Raw genomic sequence first — 20,342 nt, 5'->3', positions numbered from 1 at the left:
CAGCCCCTGCAAACTGTAAATCAGCAGCTGGCTGGAAGGAGAGCAGCATTAGAAGTCCTGGAGATTTATGATCAGTTATGCTCTATCAATAGCTTTCTTTTAAGAAAGAAGCTCTTCCTGCTGTAGCTAGTTTATTTAGTCTGAATAGAAATTTATACACTGGGGAAGGATTGCATATAGGACAGGCAACTCCTCAGTCAACTAAAAACGACTGTTTAAAAATCCCTACAAAACATACCCAGTAACATGGACCATGTCAGAGAGGGAACAGTCACTCTCCCAAGCAGCTGTCAAGGTTGTTCAGTGGAGCTGCTCCAGCCTCCACATGTGCTAGAAGATGACCTAGGAAGGTCTTTTTCAGCCACATTTTCTTATTTTCATAATTTCTCCCCACCCCAAGAGGTCATGCAGATGAAAACACTGATTTAACTATTGCCAGATGAGACAAGTTAAGCCATATGAATTACCTTCATCTCTTGTAGAAACATGGAAATGCTTACAGTCACTGGCTGGATATTTTGTACATAAACAAACATTTTAGGTTGTTTATATTTTAAAGAAATTAAGCCCACATGGTTTTGACCAACTAATCCATTACCACATGGCACATTTATGAAAAAAACAAGCCTAATTTTGAAGCTATGCCAGAAGGTTGCGGACACCAATCTCACCCCCAGCAGCCCTAAATAATACTTAGCAAATGTGCTCATCAACCCACAGTCACAGATTTACTTAAGATTATTTGCACTCAGTGTTAAATACACAAAACTATTTTCTGCAGAATTCTAGGTCACTTAATTTACCTTCCATGAGCCCCAGCACATCAGCAAAGAAAACATCCATCAGCACTGAAACATCCAAGCTCATTTTGCTACTGAACCTCATCAGTATGGCAGTGGACAGTTTCAGCACCAAACCATGTGCCAGAACTTCCACAGGACATTTACACAAGATCTACAGGGAAACTTCATTGTGTACAGGTCTGAACAGCACTGTGAAACTCAGAGATGTAGCTCTGCAAGTCACACTCTTACTATAAAGCCATTAGCAATCAAAGAACCAGAGCACGGATGCCAAGTTCTGAATGGAGCCAGTTGTATTTGTAGGTGTCCCATTAGAAACGGGGAGCACATGTTTGAATTTGCATAAGAATCGGTGTGAAAGATTCGGTTACATCCCCAACAATCTCCAGCAGCTCTGGTTACACTGTCAATTACTGAAGTTAGTGCCTGTCTGACAATCTCCTCGCAAAGAGCCCAGCTCCCAAAACTTTCTTCCCACCAGAGATCTCCCCGTGGAGCCCCAAAGAAGGAAAGACCACCCCAACCATCCCTTTCCCTTGACCCACTCGGTAGCTCTGACAACACAAGCCCTGAGCTGGAGAACACACACAAGGCTTTGGACCACCCAGGGTTTCTAAAACACAAGCTGCTAAACAAGAGGCTGGAATTCTCCTCCCACAGTTCTTAGAAGTCATTTCCCCAGCCTACAGAGAAGCTCTGCTAAATTAGAAATGTGGTACATACACTGGGAGCAATGCAGAACCACTTGTTGCTTCCACTTGCTGACTTTCCAGCAGCAGCACCAGATTAAACAGGGTACCTGCTCTGTCCCCGTCCCCCCCACTCTGCCTGCACAGTCATTTGGACCATCACACAGCAGAGCAGAGAATGGATCCAACTGAAACACAACCCACCTCTACTCCCCAAATTCTGCCCTGCTCCTCTTCACCGGGTGAACTCTCAAACACTTAGACTGGCACAAGGCAGGAGGTGGTGGCAAGCTGCAGCCCAAGCAGGCAGGTCACAGCGAGCCACCAGACACATAAGCCTCTGAGGAGCTGGTCAAACCTCACTACAACATCACCTGTGGAGTGTCAGGACAGCATGCACAGCTTCACAAGTCTCTGAGAAAGGGCTCTTCCGCGAGAGAGCTATTAGCGCTTTGCGGTAACAGGCAAAGGACTGGTAAATGCTTGGTGTCATACCCCCACAGCTACTCACTGCACAGATGGAATAGCAAAAAGGTTGTGACCCCAATGCCAGCTCCCCGCAGTTGAGAAATGAGTATTACAATTGCTCTGGTGACAATGGTGATGCCCCTGTCCCCATTACAAACCACCAAGTTCACACAGTTTAGGCAGCTGTGAAATCAGGACACAAGCGACGAGATGAAATAAATATTCTGCAGGTGTATCTGATGAGCTGGAAAGTTTGCACGATTGTCTTGAGATTAGACCGCACATTACAGACACTCATTTTCAGAACAGCCCCTCCAGAGGCAGTCAGATCTAGCTCGGGCACCGCCTGCAGCTGAAGTGTGCTCTCCCTGAAGAAACTCAAGACGGACTGACCTCAAACGATCCTGCTATATTTGTAAAAATGTGTGTGAGGAGATGTCCTCCAACAGCCCCATGACTTTCATGGGCTTATGAAAGGCAGAGTATGTCTTGTCAAGCTTCCAGCCTGAACAGGGTTAAGAATTACACTGACAGACCTTAAAAGACATGAGAAAGGAATCAGCCTCTTCAGTGTAGAAAACACGACTGCTCTTTTTAAAAGAAAGACCTAAATCCACAATCCGAGAGCCAAATGCATCCAAAGAGCAGCCATAACTCCAAGCAGGTCCAACATAACCTCACGAGATATTCACAGATCAACACTTCAAGGTGGTACAAAGCTCTCCAGACCCTCACTACTTCAGCTTCAGGATGCACTGCAAAATGCCAGGTGGGCAGCAAACTCTCTGCAGTAGAAAGAAGGTTGTGCTCCTTCACTGCTGGCCTTTAGCAGCTGCCAGGACAGCTACGGAACCCAGTGGTGCACTAGCTGGAAGAAGTTCTGTACCACACAAAGAGGAAGGCTGGCTGGGAACAGCCTCAGACATCCTAATTGTGAAACTGCACCCCCATACAAATTAATAGAAGACCACATTGCTGTGTGAAAAGGCAGCCTTGTCCACCTCGCTATGTGTTCCTGCTTCTGATCTAAGCCACCTGCTGCGTTTTTTCCTGCATTACGATGAAGCAGGTGGGCTGAGCGCTGCAAATTGTTTGTCATTCCAGGAGAAGGAGCAGTTTTGTGCAGGTTCCTCTCATGGTACACCCTGGCAGGCAACCAGAAAGGCAATTTCACCGGCATAAAGGCCCTACAAGAGCTGTTTCATGACAATTCACTCCAAAGCTGTGATCTCACTGCTTTAATGAGAGCGCCCAACACACCAACGTGCTCCAAAGGCGCAGGCAGCATCAGCTCCACGTGAAGGATGTGCCCCAGCCTCAGCAGCTGGTCCCTCCAGCCAGCAGCTGCTGTGTGCTCCTGCAGAGTATGAGCCTCGCTGGGCACAGGAGTGTGTCACCAGCTTGTCACAGCAGCACAGACACAGCACGGTGCAGCTGGGGCCCTCAGCAGAGATCTCCCCACCACAACGTGCTGCAGTGGGAGCCAGGACACATCAGGGATCGCTCACAATGGATGCGGCAATGTGATACTTGTGGGCCTTCGCGTGGTTCTGGGTGTATCTGCATTAACCACGTTCCCCAGGCAGAGATCGTCCTCTCAGCAGAAAGGGGATACAGACTTATATAGACTATATATAGATAAGGCTTCCTAAGAATCTCTTGATGGGGTTTATTCTCTGTTCTATATCTAGATCTGGCCTAGTGCCTGTTGGGAAACACATACCAGAGAAGTGTATGTGCACACTACAGCTCATTTTGGCCATTAATGAGAGCCCTGCACTAGAAACCCTTGAAACACAGGCCAGAACTACATTATGAGCTCCACGGTCTTCCCATGTCTCCATTTGTAGCCCTCCATGTGTTTCACTGCAGAGGTGAAGATTCCTTTAGAAATCTCTTTCCTGCACATGACATTTACTTACCAGCAGCAAGGAGTATTTCCAAGCCCTCACACTGCAGTGGCTTTGTAGAAAAATAAAGAGTAGAGAAGGATTTTTGAACAGTCAAGCTTAACAGATCAAAGGGATCTGATGGAAGGAGACAGTGTCTTTCTTCAGAAGATTTTTAACAGCAAAATAAAGTACTTTGTTGAGTGGTAAAATCATGTTTCCCTTCACCCCGCACACAGGCACACACTTGATCAGTCTTTACAGCCTCACACCTTCAAACCTCCATCTCTCCCCAGCCCTGGCAACACATACTGGATCACCAGGGGGTTTTGTTTGTTTGTTTCTTTTTAGAACAAAATAAACCACTTGCCCAAGGCCCAAGACAACCTGTAAGCTTGTGCAGGTTTTATTTAAACAACTGTGTTCTCTCTTCCCTACTCCCTTCCACTGACTTCTTACAAGCTCCAGAGCACACAACTGCCCAAAAAGATGAACGACCAGTAGAAGAGAGTTGTTTTGTTTTTAGACCAAAATAGAGCTGCAGGGGGCAGAAATCCCACACGTCTTGGAGCACAAGGGAAAAAAAGATGGCTAAACTACTACTTCCTAGCAAAAGCAAAGTGATTACATTTCTTTATTTCACTATAATACAGTTTGGACCAACTGCTGCAGGAAACAGGGTGAGTTGATCGAAACCTCCCAGTGTCCCAGTGCTGTTCCCAGCCCAAATGGCACACGCCATCCTTGGGGACATTTCCCAGCACGTTCAAACATCTACAAGACAAACAGTTAACTCTCCAAACCAGCACAGAAGCTATGGATGGGGAGCACAATGCACACAACATCAAAGTTAATATTTTATGCTAGTCTGCCTGCTTACAGGAGAACAAATCCTATTTTCCTTGACAACTCTTCTGAAATAAGATCTGAGCAACCATGAAGATTTCAAACTCTTTTGAAATAATCTGTAAACCAAACACTCTTACTTTCAATGCAAAAACTCCCAAGAACAGCCACCCTGCATTTCAGGCAGGGATTGCCACGAAGCCCACAGCCTCCAGGAGCTGCACCCAAAACACGGGTGCTGCAAAGGTGCAGCAAACACCGTGCGGCACCCTGAGCCAGGCAAACAGCAGCGCACATCCTGCCCTGCAGACCGCAGCTCCAGTTCATACGCACAAGAGCCTCCACCAAGCAAACTTTACAGCACACAGGCTGCTCCGATTTTTATTTTTGCTGCATCCTTCAAAAATTAGATTGCTTTCCCACTGTAGCTGGGGAGGTTCAACATCAGCATTTGAGCTCCTGAACAAAACCAGTTATTGCCCTGCGATAAACTGCACTTGAAGCCAGACTGCCTTGCAGACTCACAGCTGTTGGATGAGAAGGAACAAGCGAAGGCCACCTCAGAAGCGAGGCACAGCTTGTGACAAGTGACATGGTCATGCAAAGTGCTGCAGGAAAGGCTGAAGTGGTTCTAGAGGAGGAAATCGCTTCCAGGCACCAGCACAAGAGAGCCCACAAATCCACTTTTCCAAACACAGGGAGCACGTCTCCTCCTCCTTTCCCCAGACTTGGGCTCATCAGGCAGATCTGCAGACCCTCTAATGCAGTTGCACCAACACACGGAGAGGGTCCACCTGTGCAGTTTTTGAGGAAGCCTTTCTCCAGGGCTGCTGCCTGCTCCATGCCCAGAGCTCTCCAGGCAATTAATTGTTTTAAACAAATGAGCGATTAACAAGGATCCACTCTCTCCTTGTGAAGCTGGCTGCATGCCCTGCAAGCCTCTACAGCACTGTACAGTACTATAATCCAATTAAACCTCATCATGAGAGAAGCTTCACACTATCACATTCAATTAGGTGGTTAAGCCTCTTATCATCTGCACATTAGGATCCATTCGGACTAAAACTCTCTTTTTGAGAGGTGGCATTCTTTGACCAAGAAAGGACACACGGATGTCATGTCTGGAGCCACGGGGACGATATAGCTTAAGAAATGTGTATTGCCAGCTCACAGAGACATAGAAACACAGGAAAAACAAAATACAGTGACCAGTTCCTGCCCACCCACAGTTTCATACTCTCCGAGGCCCCCCAGTCCCCAGTTTCCCAGGAAATGGGATACTTCTGAAGGAGCACAGGGGGCCCAGAAGAATTTCACCCTTTTTAGCAAGTCAACGGAAAAGAGAAGGCTAATGGAGGACCTGGCAATAGAGATTTGTTTGGCAGCCGGCCACCAATTCCATAGGAAATACCCTCCCTAGAAGGTCACCATAATGGTGGCAAAATTTGGCGCAAAAGAATTAAAAAAAGCTGCCAAGATGTGACGCAAATCAAGGTGGTGAGCAGGCCAGCTTCCTGTGCGAGCCCAAAACACGAAGTGCTCTTGGAAAAAGAAAGATTAAGGGTTGCAAGGAACATAATGGCCTCTTGTAACAGCTGAGTAGTTGTTTTTCTTTTCCTGGCAGAAAAGAGGGATGTTTTGTTGCTGGTTGATTAATCTATTATGCAAATCATTTCATAGCTAATTTGATACACCCACAAGCTTGCCACAGAAATCATCTGCAGGCTCAGAGCTGATGAAAAGTGGGAGTATCGACACTCGACAGAGCTTTTGTTTCCTGGAGAAGCAGCTGCAGGATCACCTCCTGCCACACAGGGCTGCAGGAGCAGGGGCCAGACCTGCTGGGAAACACATGGAAAAGATCCCTGGAGCATCTTCACTTGGTGGAAGGCAAGAAAAGATGCCCTTTGAAAGAGCAGCCCTTTCCTTCCACTCCCAGTGCCCTTCTGCACTGGGCATGTGCAAGGCCAAGGCATCCAGACAAAAACCATGCACAGCCCCATCCAGAGACCTTTTTCTAGCAGCCTTGAGATTTTAAGACTTTTTCAGAACTGTTCTCAACATGCACAAGCTTCACCTGACATCAGCCGAGATGACTAAAAATAAGTTTAACTGGAAGTTTGACTTGAACAAACCGCTCAGCGCCTGGACAGAATTTTTCTTCCACTGAACACAAGAGTCCAAATTACATTTAGTAGTGTCATACACAGTGACAAACTTGGTATCTACTGTGATAGTATTTACAATGGAAGCACTAAGGGATCACTTGATCTTGCCTGAAGTAATGTTATTTTGGTCTTGATATCTTCCATGAAGATTTGGGAGGAGAAATCAGATCTCCTGGCTCTAAGAATAAAGGGGTTGGTTCTGCCCAGTGCACTTTAGCCCAAGCATTTCTTCTTCATTACTCAGCTGTGGATGCTTTTCCTCATGCATCTCAAATATTCAACACCGCTTTGGCCATTTTTTTTAAAGCCTATCCTGTGCGCTCATTTGTATTCAGTTTCCTTCAGTGGTAAAATGTTAGGCATTCTGTGCTATTCAAACAAAGTCAAAACAAAGCCTCCAAATAAGCACTTCTGAAGCATACCTAGTCATCTGAGTAATTAGACATTTTCCTAGTTCCAGATGTACCAAAAATCTACCATCAGCTCCCAACACATGTGCCAGCAGTTATCTGAACTAACAAGAGTTCTCTCCTAAACACTAGCATACCAACAGATCATGAGGTTAAGGCACATTTAACTTAACATTTCTCCCTACCTCAATTAATCAGCATTTCTATTTATGTAGGATCACCTGATCATAATCATTACTCTAGCAAGCTGTCCACCTTTCTCTGCCAATACAGCACGTAGTTGCTATTGTTCAAGCCAGGCCAGAGCACACCTTCACTAGGCAAGTGGAGCTCCCGTTCTCAGTGTGGGTACACACTGTCGTATCAAGAGGGAAAGCCTCTCCCCTCCTTTCTGAGTGGAATTAACACTATGCAGGGATGCAAACATGCAGCTTGCTGGAGTGGCTCCATGCCTCAGCAGTCCTCGCTGCGTCCCTCATGATCACATATCCATGCCATCATCTTTGCACGCTCACAGACTCCTCTGCAAACCACTGCAACTCATTAACCTACAGAAAACCAACAAAGATCAGAAGCTGGGAGCTGGCACAGGGCGAGGAGCAGGCTGCCTGGAGCATGAGCATGCTAGGATCCACTCAGCTGCTGTGAATCCACAGCCTCACCCCAATCAGTTTCCATTGCCCCTGGGGATGTCCACACCAGGGCTGGTGTGAAAGTCCATGTGTTGTGAGGACATCCCACAGCTCACTGAGCAGTAACATCCCTGCATCAGCAACCTCCTGTTCCAGTCCAGGGTATGTGTGTGGATTCCCTTCATGTTTCCTCAGCCAGCAGACAAGCTACAGAGGCAAGCTGGCATGTGAAATGCTAAGGCAGCTTTAGAACTGCAGGACCATCTTTTCTCAGGTCTGCTCCACAGCTTTCTTTGTATCTCCAAGGGACACCAGGTCACATCTGCTTCATGTGCAGTTTGGTCTCAATACACTCCACAGTTCAAAACATTTTCAAGTACGTGACAATTAAGGCAGCAGCCTAAAACAAAACCCCATTCTGAACAGAACCACCAACCATCACCTTCTCTTGCTCCAGCACACCCCCTTTCAGCAAAGCCTTCCCCCAGGACCACTCTTTCTCTAGACAGCCTCCCCATGCTGTTGCCTCCTCATGGGGCTTCTTCAGGAAAGGATGGCATTGCATCCTGCCATTCACACCCACAGCTTCATCAAAAGACTGGAAAGCAAAAAAAAGAACAAAACCCAGCCTTCCCCAAGTAATTCTTACTTTTCAGTGCAAAGAAACAGAAGGAAAAGTTTTGACTCTATCACAGTCAAGTGGCAAGAAGACTACTCTCAGTTTTTACAGGTAGTAGGTAGAACTTTACATAATGTAACCTCCCACAAAGGAAAATATTTCAATGAACAGAAGAAAGAAACAGCAGAAAAAGGTAGGCATATCTCCCTTCTGGTATGTAGCAGTTACACCCAGATAGTGAAACAGTTTGAGTCACTTTTCTGGGATGACTAAAAGAAAGTACTTGCATTTCAGAAGCACTACGATAGGTCAAAACCCCCAGGAGCTGCATGTGCTGAAGAAAGAAGGAAGAAAATAATTTATTTGAATGGCAGAAGAGAAATGGAGATGACTGCAAGTGCAAAACTTCACCTACCCTTGGGTTTCACTCAAGCCACACAACTGCAGAACAACACTATGACTCTTCACTATTATTCTTCCTTACGTTTTGAGACAGCCTTTTCACACAAGGGACCTCCATGGACACACTGAGGCAGCCTTCCAGGTTTTACTAACACCCCCCCGAAGTTGAATGGGTTTTCAGTAAATCACCTGCCAAAGAAGAGTTTGTTGAAGAGCAGCATTTAGTCCCAGGGCCCAGCTCCCAAGCACCATCTGGGAAGCACACACCACATCCCCAGTTCCACAGAGCCTGACCACACACCAAGGCCCACTCTCCTCCACATCCTCCTCTCATGTCCCCACAGATGTCTTCTCAAACAACAATCTCATTTTAAATATTGTTTCCCCTGCAGAACAGTTTTCATCCCAGGCTCTCTTGCTTTAAAACAAAGAATTTTAGATACTGTTGCACCACAAGAAAAATCATTACAGTATGAACCCAAAATACAGAGGCAACAGTAGAACTTAAAGGTTTTCAAACTCCTGCCTTCTCTGATAGAGGTTTGCTGCAAAGCCTGTAATGAAATGCAAAGCATGGACCCGCTGTAGCATCACAAGACACGATGTAAAATGATTAGAAACAGCAGAATCGAGTGTCCAGGCTCTGCAGCCCAGCTGCTGCTCCAGAATTCCCCGCGTGCCCGGCACCGGCAGCGCAGCACACACCTCACCGCGCGATCACACCAAAGCTCTGCAGCAGCTGCCACCGCGGCTGCTCGACTCACTTCTGATTAGCAAATCACACTTTGGCACCCACAGCTACAACCGCAGACCTGCCACACGCTGCACCCCGTAGGCAGCCCCTGCACGCCTGCCCACCCACGTGGGGCCGCAGAAAGACCTGGGCAGCAGGTGCAGCAGCTGGATGTCCGCATACCCCCTCGGGCTTCAGAAGAAAAGGGCACCCAGGAACAGCAAGCAAAGGTGATGGCAACAACAGTGCTGAAACCAGAAGGACCCACTGCTACCCACAAACTCCCTCACACAAAACCTGTGTTGCTATAGAGGGTCCCAATTTCCCCAGTCCTCTCATGGCTGCCTCAGAACACACAATCTGAGCACTTCCACCAGCCCATGCTTCACAGCCTGACTCCAAAATTTCTCCCTCAAGCCCCAGCTCGGACCTACCTGCCCAGATACCCGCAGGCCCTTTGCATCACCCAGATTCCCCCAGGCACCTGGACCAGCTGACTGCAATCTGCTGCCCAACACAGTTAAAGCAGCCAGGACCCACCCTAAATGTCAAGTCTTGTGCAGACGCATTGCCACGCTCTATCACATCAAGGCAGGGCCAGTGTCCTTGCATCACATTTTCTGGTCATCTACAGATTTGCAAACAAGCAGCTATGTTGTGAGATTGTTTTCAGACCTGCAAGTATCAGCATAAATGATAATGCAGAACTAAAAGTCCTTGACAGCGACAGACATTTGTTTTTTTATTTAACAGGCACTGTTATGAGGTTGGATGAAATGGAAATCCAACTGCCTTCCTGTAGTCAAGGGTGCAATGGAGAGAACAGCTTTCAAAAGAGCATTACAAGAGGGCCTCCAGGGTCAACGCAAACAGCACTGGAATCCAGCACAAAAATCAAAAGTGCACCAACTGCTCCTCCAGCTCCTCCCAACTCCTTCCGTAGCAAAGGAACTTCTTGAAGAGGGGCACATTCCCCTGGGTGCTATTCCCCTTCCAAGGCCTCTTGCTGCAGAGAAGAAAGGCTAAACAAGATACAAGTGGAGAAAGCTGCTGCCCAGCAGACACTCCAAGGTGCTGCCAGCAGAGATAAGCTGTGATAAACCAAGATCATCTGCAATTGCAGGACCTGTGGTTTTTTCTACCCCATACTATCTTCTGGCCCACCATGTCAGAGCACTTTGACTGTGGGTAATGTTTAAGCTAAGATAGTTACTACCCCCATGAGCAAGCTGCTAGCCTTGCAAGACAGGGGCATACCCATCGAGCCCAACCTGCTATCTGGATGGTGCAGAAGACAGAGGGATTTGGGGGGTTTGTAAAGCTTGCAAAGCTGTACATTCCTGCGAGGTCAGGCCGATGACTCTGTTCCCTTTTTACTCCCTTGCTGTGTCCTCATTAAAAAAATAAAAAGAGAAAGAGGATCTCATCAAAGATTCATCTTCCGTGTTCTTAAATCCTCAAAGGTGTTCTGTTAAAGCCAAACTTGAAAAGCACACATTTTATAAGAACAAAAAAGGATCCCTCCAATGCAGCCTAAAAGCAGCAGAGGCAGGGATGCTACTGTGTGTTTATGTGCACACAGCAGTGCCCGGGAAAGGTTCGGGACTGGGAGGGGGGGGGGAAACAGAGAAACTGACCAGGAGAAACTGCCGCCCACCTCAAAGCAAGTGATGTGGGGCATTTAGCAGGCAAAGCCCCGCCAGCAGGACACCCCGCACCAGATGGTGGGGAACGGGGAGCGCAACCCGCTGTAAGAAGAAGCAGGACACCCCAAATCCTGACACCAACACAGACCCCATGCCAAGCTTTTGGGGGGCACATGGTAATCCCCTCAAAGACTTGGTGCAGAGGGCAGCACCCACTCCCTTTTTAGGGTTGGAGGGCACCTTCGCACGGTCCTTGCAGTCCCCGGTCCAGCCCAACATCCTCTGCAGGGTACTGGGAGCCCTGCCCATCACTGCGGGAAGAATGATGGGGGGACACCCCAAAATGGGGGAAAGGGACCCTAAAATTGAAGGAAAGACCGCAAAGCTAAGGGGAAAGTGGGGTGAAGAAGCAGCCCCTGGGACCTGGCGGCCGGGGTCAGGCCTCCCAACCCTGGGACCCGCGGGGACCCGAGCCCAACCGCCAGGCCCCGGGGTTTGCCCCCGCTGGAGGGGACGGGGCCGCCCGCTGTTACCTGGGCACACAGCTCGGGCTGGAACCGTCGATCTCCCAGGTCGCGAAGAGGTTCATGGGCACGGGGCGCCCCAGGGCCCCGGCACCGCCCGGGAAGCTCAGGCGGCTCCGCTCCGCCGCCGCCGCCATAGCTGCCGGCCTGGCGCGCGCCCACCGGGCCGCCGCCGCCTGCACCGCCGCCCCGCCCCGGCGGGGGGGATCACGTGTGGCGGGGGTTGGGGGGGCGCGGCGGGGCGGGGCTACATCAGCGTGAGGGGCGGAGCCAGGGGATTGGGCGGGGCTAAACTTTGAGGGGTGCGGTTTTATAGTGGGCGGTACTACAGTGCGGAGGGCGTGGTCATGTCGAGGGGGTGTGGTCATGTCGAGGGGGGTGTGGTCATGTCGAGGGGGCGTGGCCAGGAAGGGGACGCAGCCGCGCCTGTTTCTGCTGCTCCTTCCCCGCCGCTCCGGCCCCTCAGTGATGGGTCGTGTTGCCGCCCGGGCGGTTTATTGCTTCGCGGCCGGAAGCGCCCGCACTGCTGGAGGCTGTTGGGCCGGATGTTCCGGCGGCAGCTTCCGGCCAGCTCCGTGGCAGGGGCGGGCGGCTGACGGGGCAGGCGGCTGACGGGCCGCAGCGGAGCGCGGAGATGGTGCTGCTCACCATGATCGCCCGTGTGGCGGACGGGCTGCCGCTCGCCGCCTCCATGCAGGAGGACGAGCAGGTGGGGCCGCACGCGCTCAGGGGGCGCGCAGGCGGGGGGGGCCCAGCCGGACCCTCGCACCCCTTCCTCACAAACCCTCTCCGCACAAACTCCCTCCTCACAGGCCAGGCGGCTCCTACATAAGCTTTGCCCGCCCGGTGGTGGCGGGTGTGGAGGCGGCTCCGTGCAGCTCCTCCTCGACTTGAGCCCCGGCCTCCCCGGAACCCCCCTGCCTGCCCGGCCCCCCCCGAGCCCCCCTACCTGCCCGCAGGGAGCGTTTCTCCGGCAGCAGCCGCTCACAACAGCCTGTTCTCCCTTCTCAGTCAGGCCGCGATCTGCAGCAGTACCAGAGCCAAGCGAAGCAGCTGTTCCGCAAGCTGAACGAGCAGTCCCCCACCAGGTGTACGCTGGAGGCAGGAGCCATGGCTTTCCAGTGAGTATCTGGAGGGGTGATGCGGGAACGGGCCGTGGAAATAAGCAAAGGTGCTTTTGGGTTGGGGTGGGGATTAGTTAGAAATTGGGCTGCCTGAGAGAGGGTGAGTTATTCAGCTGTCAGCCCTGCTGCGGACGTGTAACAGCTGCTTGAAGGGGAGAGCGTGTGCGTTGTTACTTCTTGGCACTGGTGCCTGGCACTTCTTTTCCAGTGAGGTTCATAGTTCTGCTTTTGCTGAAGACAGTGCAGGTTCTTTTCCCTGGAAGATTTTCCCATTTGTTTGCGCCCTCTGAGATACCGTTAGTGCTTCCTGAGTTTTGTGTTTTTTAAAAAGAGATGTCCTTAGTAAAAACACTCTGGCACTGCCACTGTGAGCTCCTCTGGCACAAGATTTTCCTCTCTCTGTATCCCATGAGCACGTACTTTTTCGTGCACTAGCTTTGTGTATTATAAGCACATGGAACATCTCTCATTTTCTTTTTATTTTATTATTTCCTCAGTACCTGACAAACTGTTTTCTCTCATCTTGTAGATTCAGTCTTATTGTTGCCAAATATGTTGGGTGTGTTTAACTCGCTTCCTAAACTATTTGGAAACTCTCAACTTAAAAGCACTTTTAGCTTTTTCCAGTAGCACGCTAACAAAGGAACTTGTATATGAAATAATGAAAACTCACAGAGGGTGCAGGTCAGACACCCTAACTCCCTAACCAATAGCAAGGGAACTGGAAAGGCAAGTCAAGGGAGGAAGAACTGACAGTCAGTGAAAGGCAGGAGCGTAAGCTTATGTTTGAGAAAAGGAAATGCTTCTTTACATGACATGTGATTTCCCAGCAGAGTAATGCCTGAGAATTTAATCAAGCCTAAGATCTTGTCAAGAGTCAGGATTATGCTATTGGCAGAAATAACTGTGTTAGAGGTTTCTGAGTTCAGCTGCTATGTGAGATCACCAAGGCAGAGTTGTGCAGTTTTGCCAGCGATGTGCCAAGTTTTCCCGGGCTTGGCCCTAGTGCTGCGCTGCCAGCAGTGGGGTCCCTCCTGATTCCCCAGCCCTGGTGACCAGGCGTGTGTTTCTGGCTGTGTGAGTGGGAGATGGCCTTGGATGCAGGGCAAGGATTGCTTAAGGCCTCTCCTTCTCCTTTGCCCTTTAGCAAATCTCCTGCCCAGTCCTTTTCTTCAGAGATTCAGTGAAAAGCAAAGACATGAACGGGGTTTTTTTGGAAGGGCTGTGTTTGGCAAAAGCCGTGATGTTTTGAGGGCAACTTTTCTTGTGGTTGGCTTATGTATCATAACAGCGATGAGTTGTTTTAATCTTTTTTTTTTTTTCCTCTTGGCTTCTGGTTGCTTTTGATAGGGAGTTATAGTGGTCAGAGGATGACTCTGATTAAAGTAGTCTGGCCATCCCTATCTCCTGTTTGGGTGTTGGTGCTAGAGTTAACTGCAAAGTGGTGCTCTGCATCATCATCATCTTTCCGGAAGTTAAAACTTTATAGAATTTTAAATCTCTGCTTTTAAAAGTTTGTGTAGCACTACAGTGAGGTAACTGTACTGGCAGTGAAGCCTTGGGTTAGGGTCCATGTAGATCCTTGTAAATCCCTTCTTGTGTTGCTTTCACAGCACAAGCACAGCAATGTCTGGAGTGGTTGTGCCACTTACAGGGCCCAGGAGATTGAAGCCTCTTAATGGTGGCTGTAATGTCACTGGTTCTGACAAGGTGGGAGGACTCGGGCAGGCTCATGTTTTGACAGCTGTCTTGGAGAAACAGGCAGGTTACCTGACGAACAGATAGGTGGGGGAAGGAGTGTTTCTCCTTCCGTGTTGAGTTAGTCCCTAGACAAGTTCCACAAGAATTGACAGCTGCTCCTGCACAGCACTCAGGTGCTACCTCTGCCTCTTTTAAGGTGGGACATGAAGGCAGGACCTATATAAAAAGAACACTTTCAGATTAGAAAAGTCCTGTGATAACAGTACAGGAAGAGGAGGCAATGGGAGAGTTTGAGATTTTGTCTATAATGGTGCTGACTGATGGCCATGCTGTTTGTTAACGCAGCACATCTGTTTTTTCTGCCACATCGGAGCTCTGACTGCTGAGGGGCAGCACAAACCAGGATGGAGCATTTTGTGGTGTGAGAGTTACAAGCACGGCTAAGGATATTGCTGAGCTTGCTGAGTGGTGTTGAATGCTTTTAGCTTGATCGATTCAGAGATGAGTCTAGTCTTGCTGAAGTGTGAAACTTAAACTGCAACCGCTGAAGTGATTTCTGTCAAACGTGATGTTTAGACTTAAAGCTGTGTCACCCTTTCAGTGGCAGCACTTGGTGCATGTGGCTGTTCAGGTACAGAAGCACTGATGGAGCCTGCGTTGCTCACAGTGAGTGACTGACCTTTGGCTGGTGAATGGCTGAATTGGCTGTTACCTGTCATGTTGAAAACAACCTTTGGCCTTTGCCACTCTTAATAGGATAAAGCTCTGCTCTCTCAAAATGATGCAAGATACTTATAAGAAACCTGCTGGCTACACTCAGTGTGTGGAAATCTGGAGTGCAGAAGTTAGCAGTGACAAATGGTAATGTCTGGTCTGCCCCTCGTGTGCTGCCAAGCAGTCAGTGTGGAGTGTAAAACTGAGAAGCCCCACTGTGCAGGAACTCTGCGCTGCTGTTGAACTGAGGCTGACAAAATCGTCTCTATCTGGGACAGAATGAGGTGTGCCTGCTCTCATTGATGCTGACAGATCAGCTTTAAATCCAACATGTCTAATGTCACGTCAGGAGAAAAGCAGGTGGGAAATACAGCTGGAGAGCTCCAAGCAGGACCAGCTGGCCCGAGCAGAGACGACAGAGCTGTACTGATGGGGATGTTCCTTGGGCTGCTCTCGAGTGTGCTGCTCTGGCTCTCGGGGAATACTGGCAGAATTCCTGTCTGACATGAGTTTTACTTATTTCAAAAGACTTTTTCAAATATTGCTGATCATGGCAGTGGCTAAAGTAAGCTATGGGTGATGATTTGTAGAAGCTCCAAGTTGTCAAGCATGTCTCAAAGGGTAAGGGAAGAACAGAGTCATGATGTACTGCTGTAGGATTAATCTTACACACTGGTGCAGTCCAAACTGAGGGACATACAAAAGAATAAAAGCATGAGCTTCTGGGGATGCACTCATGGAATGGATTATAGTAACTGGAGTTTCTTGCTTCTGGTTGGGGTGGATTAGTTGTTATTTGAAGGCTGGTGGGATTTGCATGCAGGCCATATAGAGGCAGGAGAAGTGGATACTCCAGAGCCCAGAAAATAAGTTGAGGCTGGTTAATTCAAAGGACTTAGACCTGTTGAGGTATCTGGAAAAACTGTGAAGGGAAAGTCATTTTGTAAGCCTGATGTGGCTATTAACAAAATTTTAAGCTACCTATTTAACTACAGTGCCCTTGAGACTGGGTCAATTCTTTAATGCACTGTTAATCTTTATGCTAATTAGACTGCTACATAATGGCATTATGTAGAAAGTCAAAGGAAAGCAACATAAAAGCAGCATTTAAATTCCACCCTGAATAATATAGATAAACATTCAAAAATGTATGCAGGGCTATCTACCGTCTCCACTCCCTTGGTTTTGGTGGAAATATTGTTGCCTTTGTTTTCCTATTGGCCAAATGAGGAGGAAAATGTAGTTCGGAAAGTGCAGCAGGAGGCAGTTGAAGTGAAGCCTAAATTAGCTCAAGATTGGTTCTGTCTTATTGCTTATTTCAGTAGGCTTTTTAGCTGAGTTATAATGAAAGGCCCTGTTCTCAGTGCTGACAGGGGCACTGGAGCTCACGCTGGAACAAGGTCAGCACTAAACCTCTGTGAGGAAACATAAATTAGATGCAATGGAGTGGTGGGAGGAGGAGAACAGGGACCTCTGTGCGCCTTCAGCTGCAGAACAAACCAAACAGCATTGCAAAGCAAGAGCGGCTCCTGTTTCAACATACGTTTTGGAACTCCTGCCATGGCAGCCGAAGAGCTGGTAGTGCAATCATACTTACCCATGGCAAATTCCAAAATTACAACTCTTCTGTTACTGGTATTTTGTTAAACTAATGATATTCACAGGCCAACCTTTGTTCCAGTTAAATCAAAGTTCAGGGCTGTTGGCACAGGTATAGGGTTCGAGGCTACAAGAACATTTATTTTAGCTAAAGAAAACTAAGCCATTACTTTGTAGAAAGGTTTGTACCTCAGTCAGACATGGCAGACTGGAATTCCCTGTACCCAGTTCTCATTGCCTCATAGGAATAAAGGTATGCACGGTGATGTGTGATAAGATGGGTGCAAAATTGATTAATCAATGCTCTGTCTACTTTTCTTCTAGCTACATCATTGAGAAAGGAGTGTGTTATCTGGTCCTCTGTGAAGCTACATTCCCCAAGAAACTGGCCTTTGCATATCTGGAAGACTTACATTCAGAGTTTGATGAGCAGCATGGCAAGAAGGTGCCAACAGTCTCCAGGCCCTATTCCTTCATTGAATTTGGTGAGGTCCTTCTCCTTGTACCTAGTTAGGAAACTTCTTACTGGGGAGGGAGCAGCAACCACAGGATCCTCTCTAGCATTGCCTATAGAGTTGACAGTTCGGCCTCTTCTTGGCACTAGAGAAATGGGTGTTTTGAGCAGGAGAATAGAACAAGAGAAGTGGTAAGGAAATGGTAAATGTCCTTCGATTTGTATTTCCTGCTTTAAGTCTCTTGGCCTCGCTCCAGCAAATATTTACGTGCAGCCTGCTGGCTGTCTCAGCAGTGCTCCTACTCCTTTGTCAGCCTGGCTGCTCTGTGTGAGGTGAGGTTCCCTCTGATTGCCCCCTCTCGTTCTAGATACCTACATCCAGAAAACCAAGAAGCTCTACATTGATAGTCGGGCGAGGAGGAACCTGGGCTCCATCAACACAGAGCTGCAAGATGTGCAGAGGATTATGGTGGCCAACATTGAGGAAGTCTTACAGCGAGGAGAAGCACTTTCAGGTACAGGGAACGGCTGATATTTGGCATATGGTTCCTTTTGCACTCTGTCAGTTGGGTGGGTAGAGCACATTGGAGGGAAAGGCTTGTGAATCCCTGAGCCTCCTGAGAAAAACAATGGACTTGGTGGGTGTTTCAGTTGGATCGGTTGCCTCCTGAAGCACCTGGCAGTTAGTGGTGCTTTTAGGCGAGACCAGCATCTTGCCAGCTTGGGCAGCTCTCACCCCAGCAAGACAAGCACTAGGGCACTGCAGATAGGCACAGGGCCTGCTGCCCTGTGAAACTGCTGTGCTTCTAGCTGCTCCGGAAAGACTTGCACAGTTAATGTAACATTTAGAGAACGTCTGGCTGGGTTAACCTTGATTAACTTCTCTCCCCTTTTCCTTTAACAGCTCTTGATTCCAAGGCCAACAACTTGTCCAGTTTGTCCAAGAAATACCGTCAGGACGCAAAATACCTGAACATGCGTTCTACTTATGCCAAACTTGCGGCCGTAGCTGTGTTTTTTATCATGTTGATCGTCTATGTGAGATTCTGGTGGCTGTGAGCCAGCTGCCATCGTGCAAGAGGGAAAGCCGGTAGCCTGGCAGGTGTATGTGTGCAGGACACTGTTCACGGGGGATGTGCATTAGAATCCACACAGGACCATCACCTTCACAGGAGTGTCCTGAAATTGTTAGGTGGCACCTGACTACTACACCTCTCAGTGAAGCCTAACAATAGGTGTAAAGGCTTGTTGACTACAGGCTTTTCCTCTGAGGCAGTTTGCACTAGGGAACCGCACAGTTTGGCCTCCCATGGTTCTGCCCCCCTCCCGGGGCACGCTCTGGAACAGTCAATCAGGGCGGTTTAGCGTAATCACGTGTGTCCTCCTGTTGAGTAGCTCTAGTGGGAACTGGACTCTAATGAACATTCCTTGTCTTGGCAACATTTGCTTTTTTAGAATCTGGGTCTGCAGTTATTTTTCTTTTTTTTTTTTAAAGACAAGACACCCCTGTTTGAAGGCACATACTGCACTGTACATATAATAGCTTTCACCTCTGTCAGAATAGCTATTGTTGAGTTTTCTGTGTCTGACATCTTGGCTCATTACACTTTCAATTGCTTTAGGAAGAAATGGTTGTTAAATTATGCCTTAAAATACATTCTGTCTAATACTAGGAGGGGTAATGAAAGGCTTCTGTGTTACTGATTCCTACAAAATTAAACTACAGGTTTCTAAGTGTCCACTTTCCTGACAGTTGTGTATGACAGTATGTTTCCACGTGAAGAGGATGTGTAATTCAAGTGCTGTGGGAGCGAGCACAGTGCAAACTGTGTCAGCGCTCTCTATTTTTCCCTTCTATCTGCAGATTTGCTACATTATTTCCTTCCCTTTTATAACTATGCTTTCCTTCCAAAAGTACCAAAACTGCCAGCATTTTATCTCTGGGAGGCTTGTTTTCTTTCTCCCTCTTTCCCTCACTGAGAACAACCAAAAAAACCAAAACTCTGAATGTTGTTGTGAAGAAAAGGCAGTGTTTCCTTAAAGAACACTTTACATGAAGGATTCAAAAGGATAACTTTACAACAGTGGAATCCTTTGGAAACGCCACCTTTTTTTCCCTGTGGTCACCCTCTCCCTACCTCACTTGGGAAGTTGAAACTGTAGGTGAAGAAAAACTCATTATGGGTCAATAGTATACAGCTTCTTATTTCTCATGGGCCAATCTTCATATTTCCAGTGTAATGTGACGGTTTTATTTTTAGGTTTTGGTTTTTTTTTTTTGGTCCACCTGTGCTAAGAATAACATTTTACCAGTCAGCTTTTGTTTTTATTTTAAAAACAGAGAAAAAAGAAACCCCACAGCTCAGGCACTCTTCTGCACCCAGTGTCTGCCACTCGGGAGGAAGCAGGCAGTGTCAAAGAAGGAAGTTTCAGGACTCTCCAGCACCTTTTACAAGCAAATAATCTTGTGCAGTTCTGGAAGTATAAACTGTGACCTGGAAGTGTTTCCTACTACTGGGTAGGGAACGAGGAGCTGTTGTCCTGCTGGGAATGCTCTCTAGCTCCATACTGCGTTGGACTGGCAGGGAAGCCATTCGCACTGGTCCACCAACAGACGCAGAAAACCTGATCTGCCACATCGTCTAAAATCGTCTGTTTCTGCATGATGCCTCCAAGTGTTATTTTGTAGATTGCTTTATAATTATAATTATTTTTAATCCTTTAAAGTGGTGTCCCTAACAGGTGAATGTCCCGGTGACGTAGGTCTGTGTGGTGTAGGTGCTGAAAAGGGAGCAGACACCGATCGTACGTGGATTGTCGTGACTGAGGGGAGTGTCATTTCTGCAGTGAAGTGCAGCTCAGTGAGCAGTTGCCTCCTGCAGCCCCAGCATCAGCAGCGAAATAAATGCTTCTGAAAAATC

At 48.2% G+C, this 20,342-nt stretch overlaps 2 protein-coding genes across 14 annotated transcripts in view; one reads left to right on the top strand and one right to left on the bottom strand.

Annotated features, from left to right (window-relative positions):
* PACS2 (phosphofurin acidic cluster sorting protein 2) overlaps nucleotides 1-12,212 on the bottom strand; it is a 70,466-nt gene extending 58,254 nt beyond the window's left edge. For 11 of the 13 annotated variants that reach the window (XM_065072252.1, XM_065072258.1, XM_065072253.1 and 8 more), the window contains exon 1: nucleotides 11,839-12,212. In XM_065072252.1, the coding sequence (XP_064928324.1) occupies nucleotides 11,839-12,197 (359 nt within the window). In that variant the 5' untranslated portion in view covers nucleotides 12,198-12,212. The remainder of the gene's footprint in view (nucleotides 1-11,838) is intronic. The other 2 variants (XM_065072266.1, XM_065072265.1) reach the window with 2 other exon arrangements.
* A 139-nt stretch (nucleotides 12,213-12,351) lies between these two features.
* SEC22B (SEC22 homolog B, vesicle trafficking protein) lies at nucleotides 12,352-20,342 on the top strand. Its single transcript, XM_065072276.1, has 5 exons — nucleotides 12,352-12,538; nucleotides 12,841-12,950; nucleotides 17,292-17,452; nucleotides 17,790-17,936; nucleotides 18,326-20,342. Exons 1-5 carry the CDS (start codon nucleotides 12,464-12,466, stop codon nucleotides 18,478-18,480), a joined length of 648 nt encoding a protein of 215 aa, XP_064928348.1. The 5' UTR covers nucleotides 12,352-12,463; the 3' UTR covers nucleotides 18,481-20,342.

The sequence above is a fragment of the Columba livia genome, chromosome 8 (genome assembly GCF_036013475.1).
Source record: "Columba livia isolate bColLiv1 breed racing homer chromosome 8, bColLiv1.pat.W.v2, whole genome shotgun sequence".
Classification (NCBI taxonomy): Eukaryota; Metazoa; Chordata; class Aves; order Columbiformes; family Columbidae; genus Columba; species Columba livia.
This window is presented reverse-complemented; position numbering and strand designations above follow the sequence as displayed.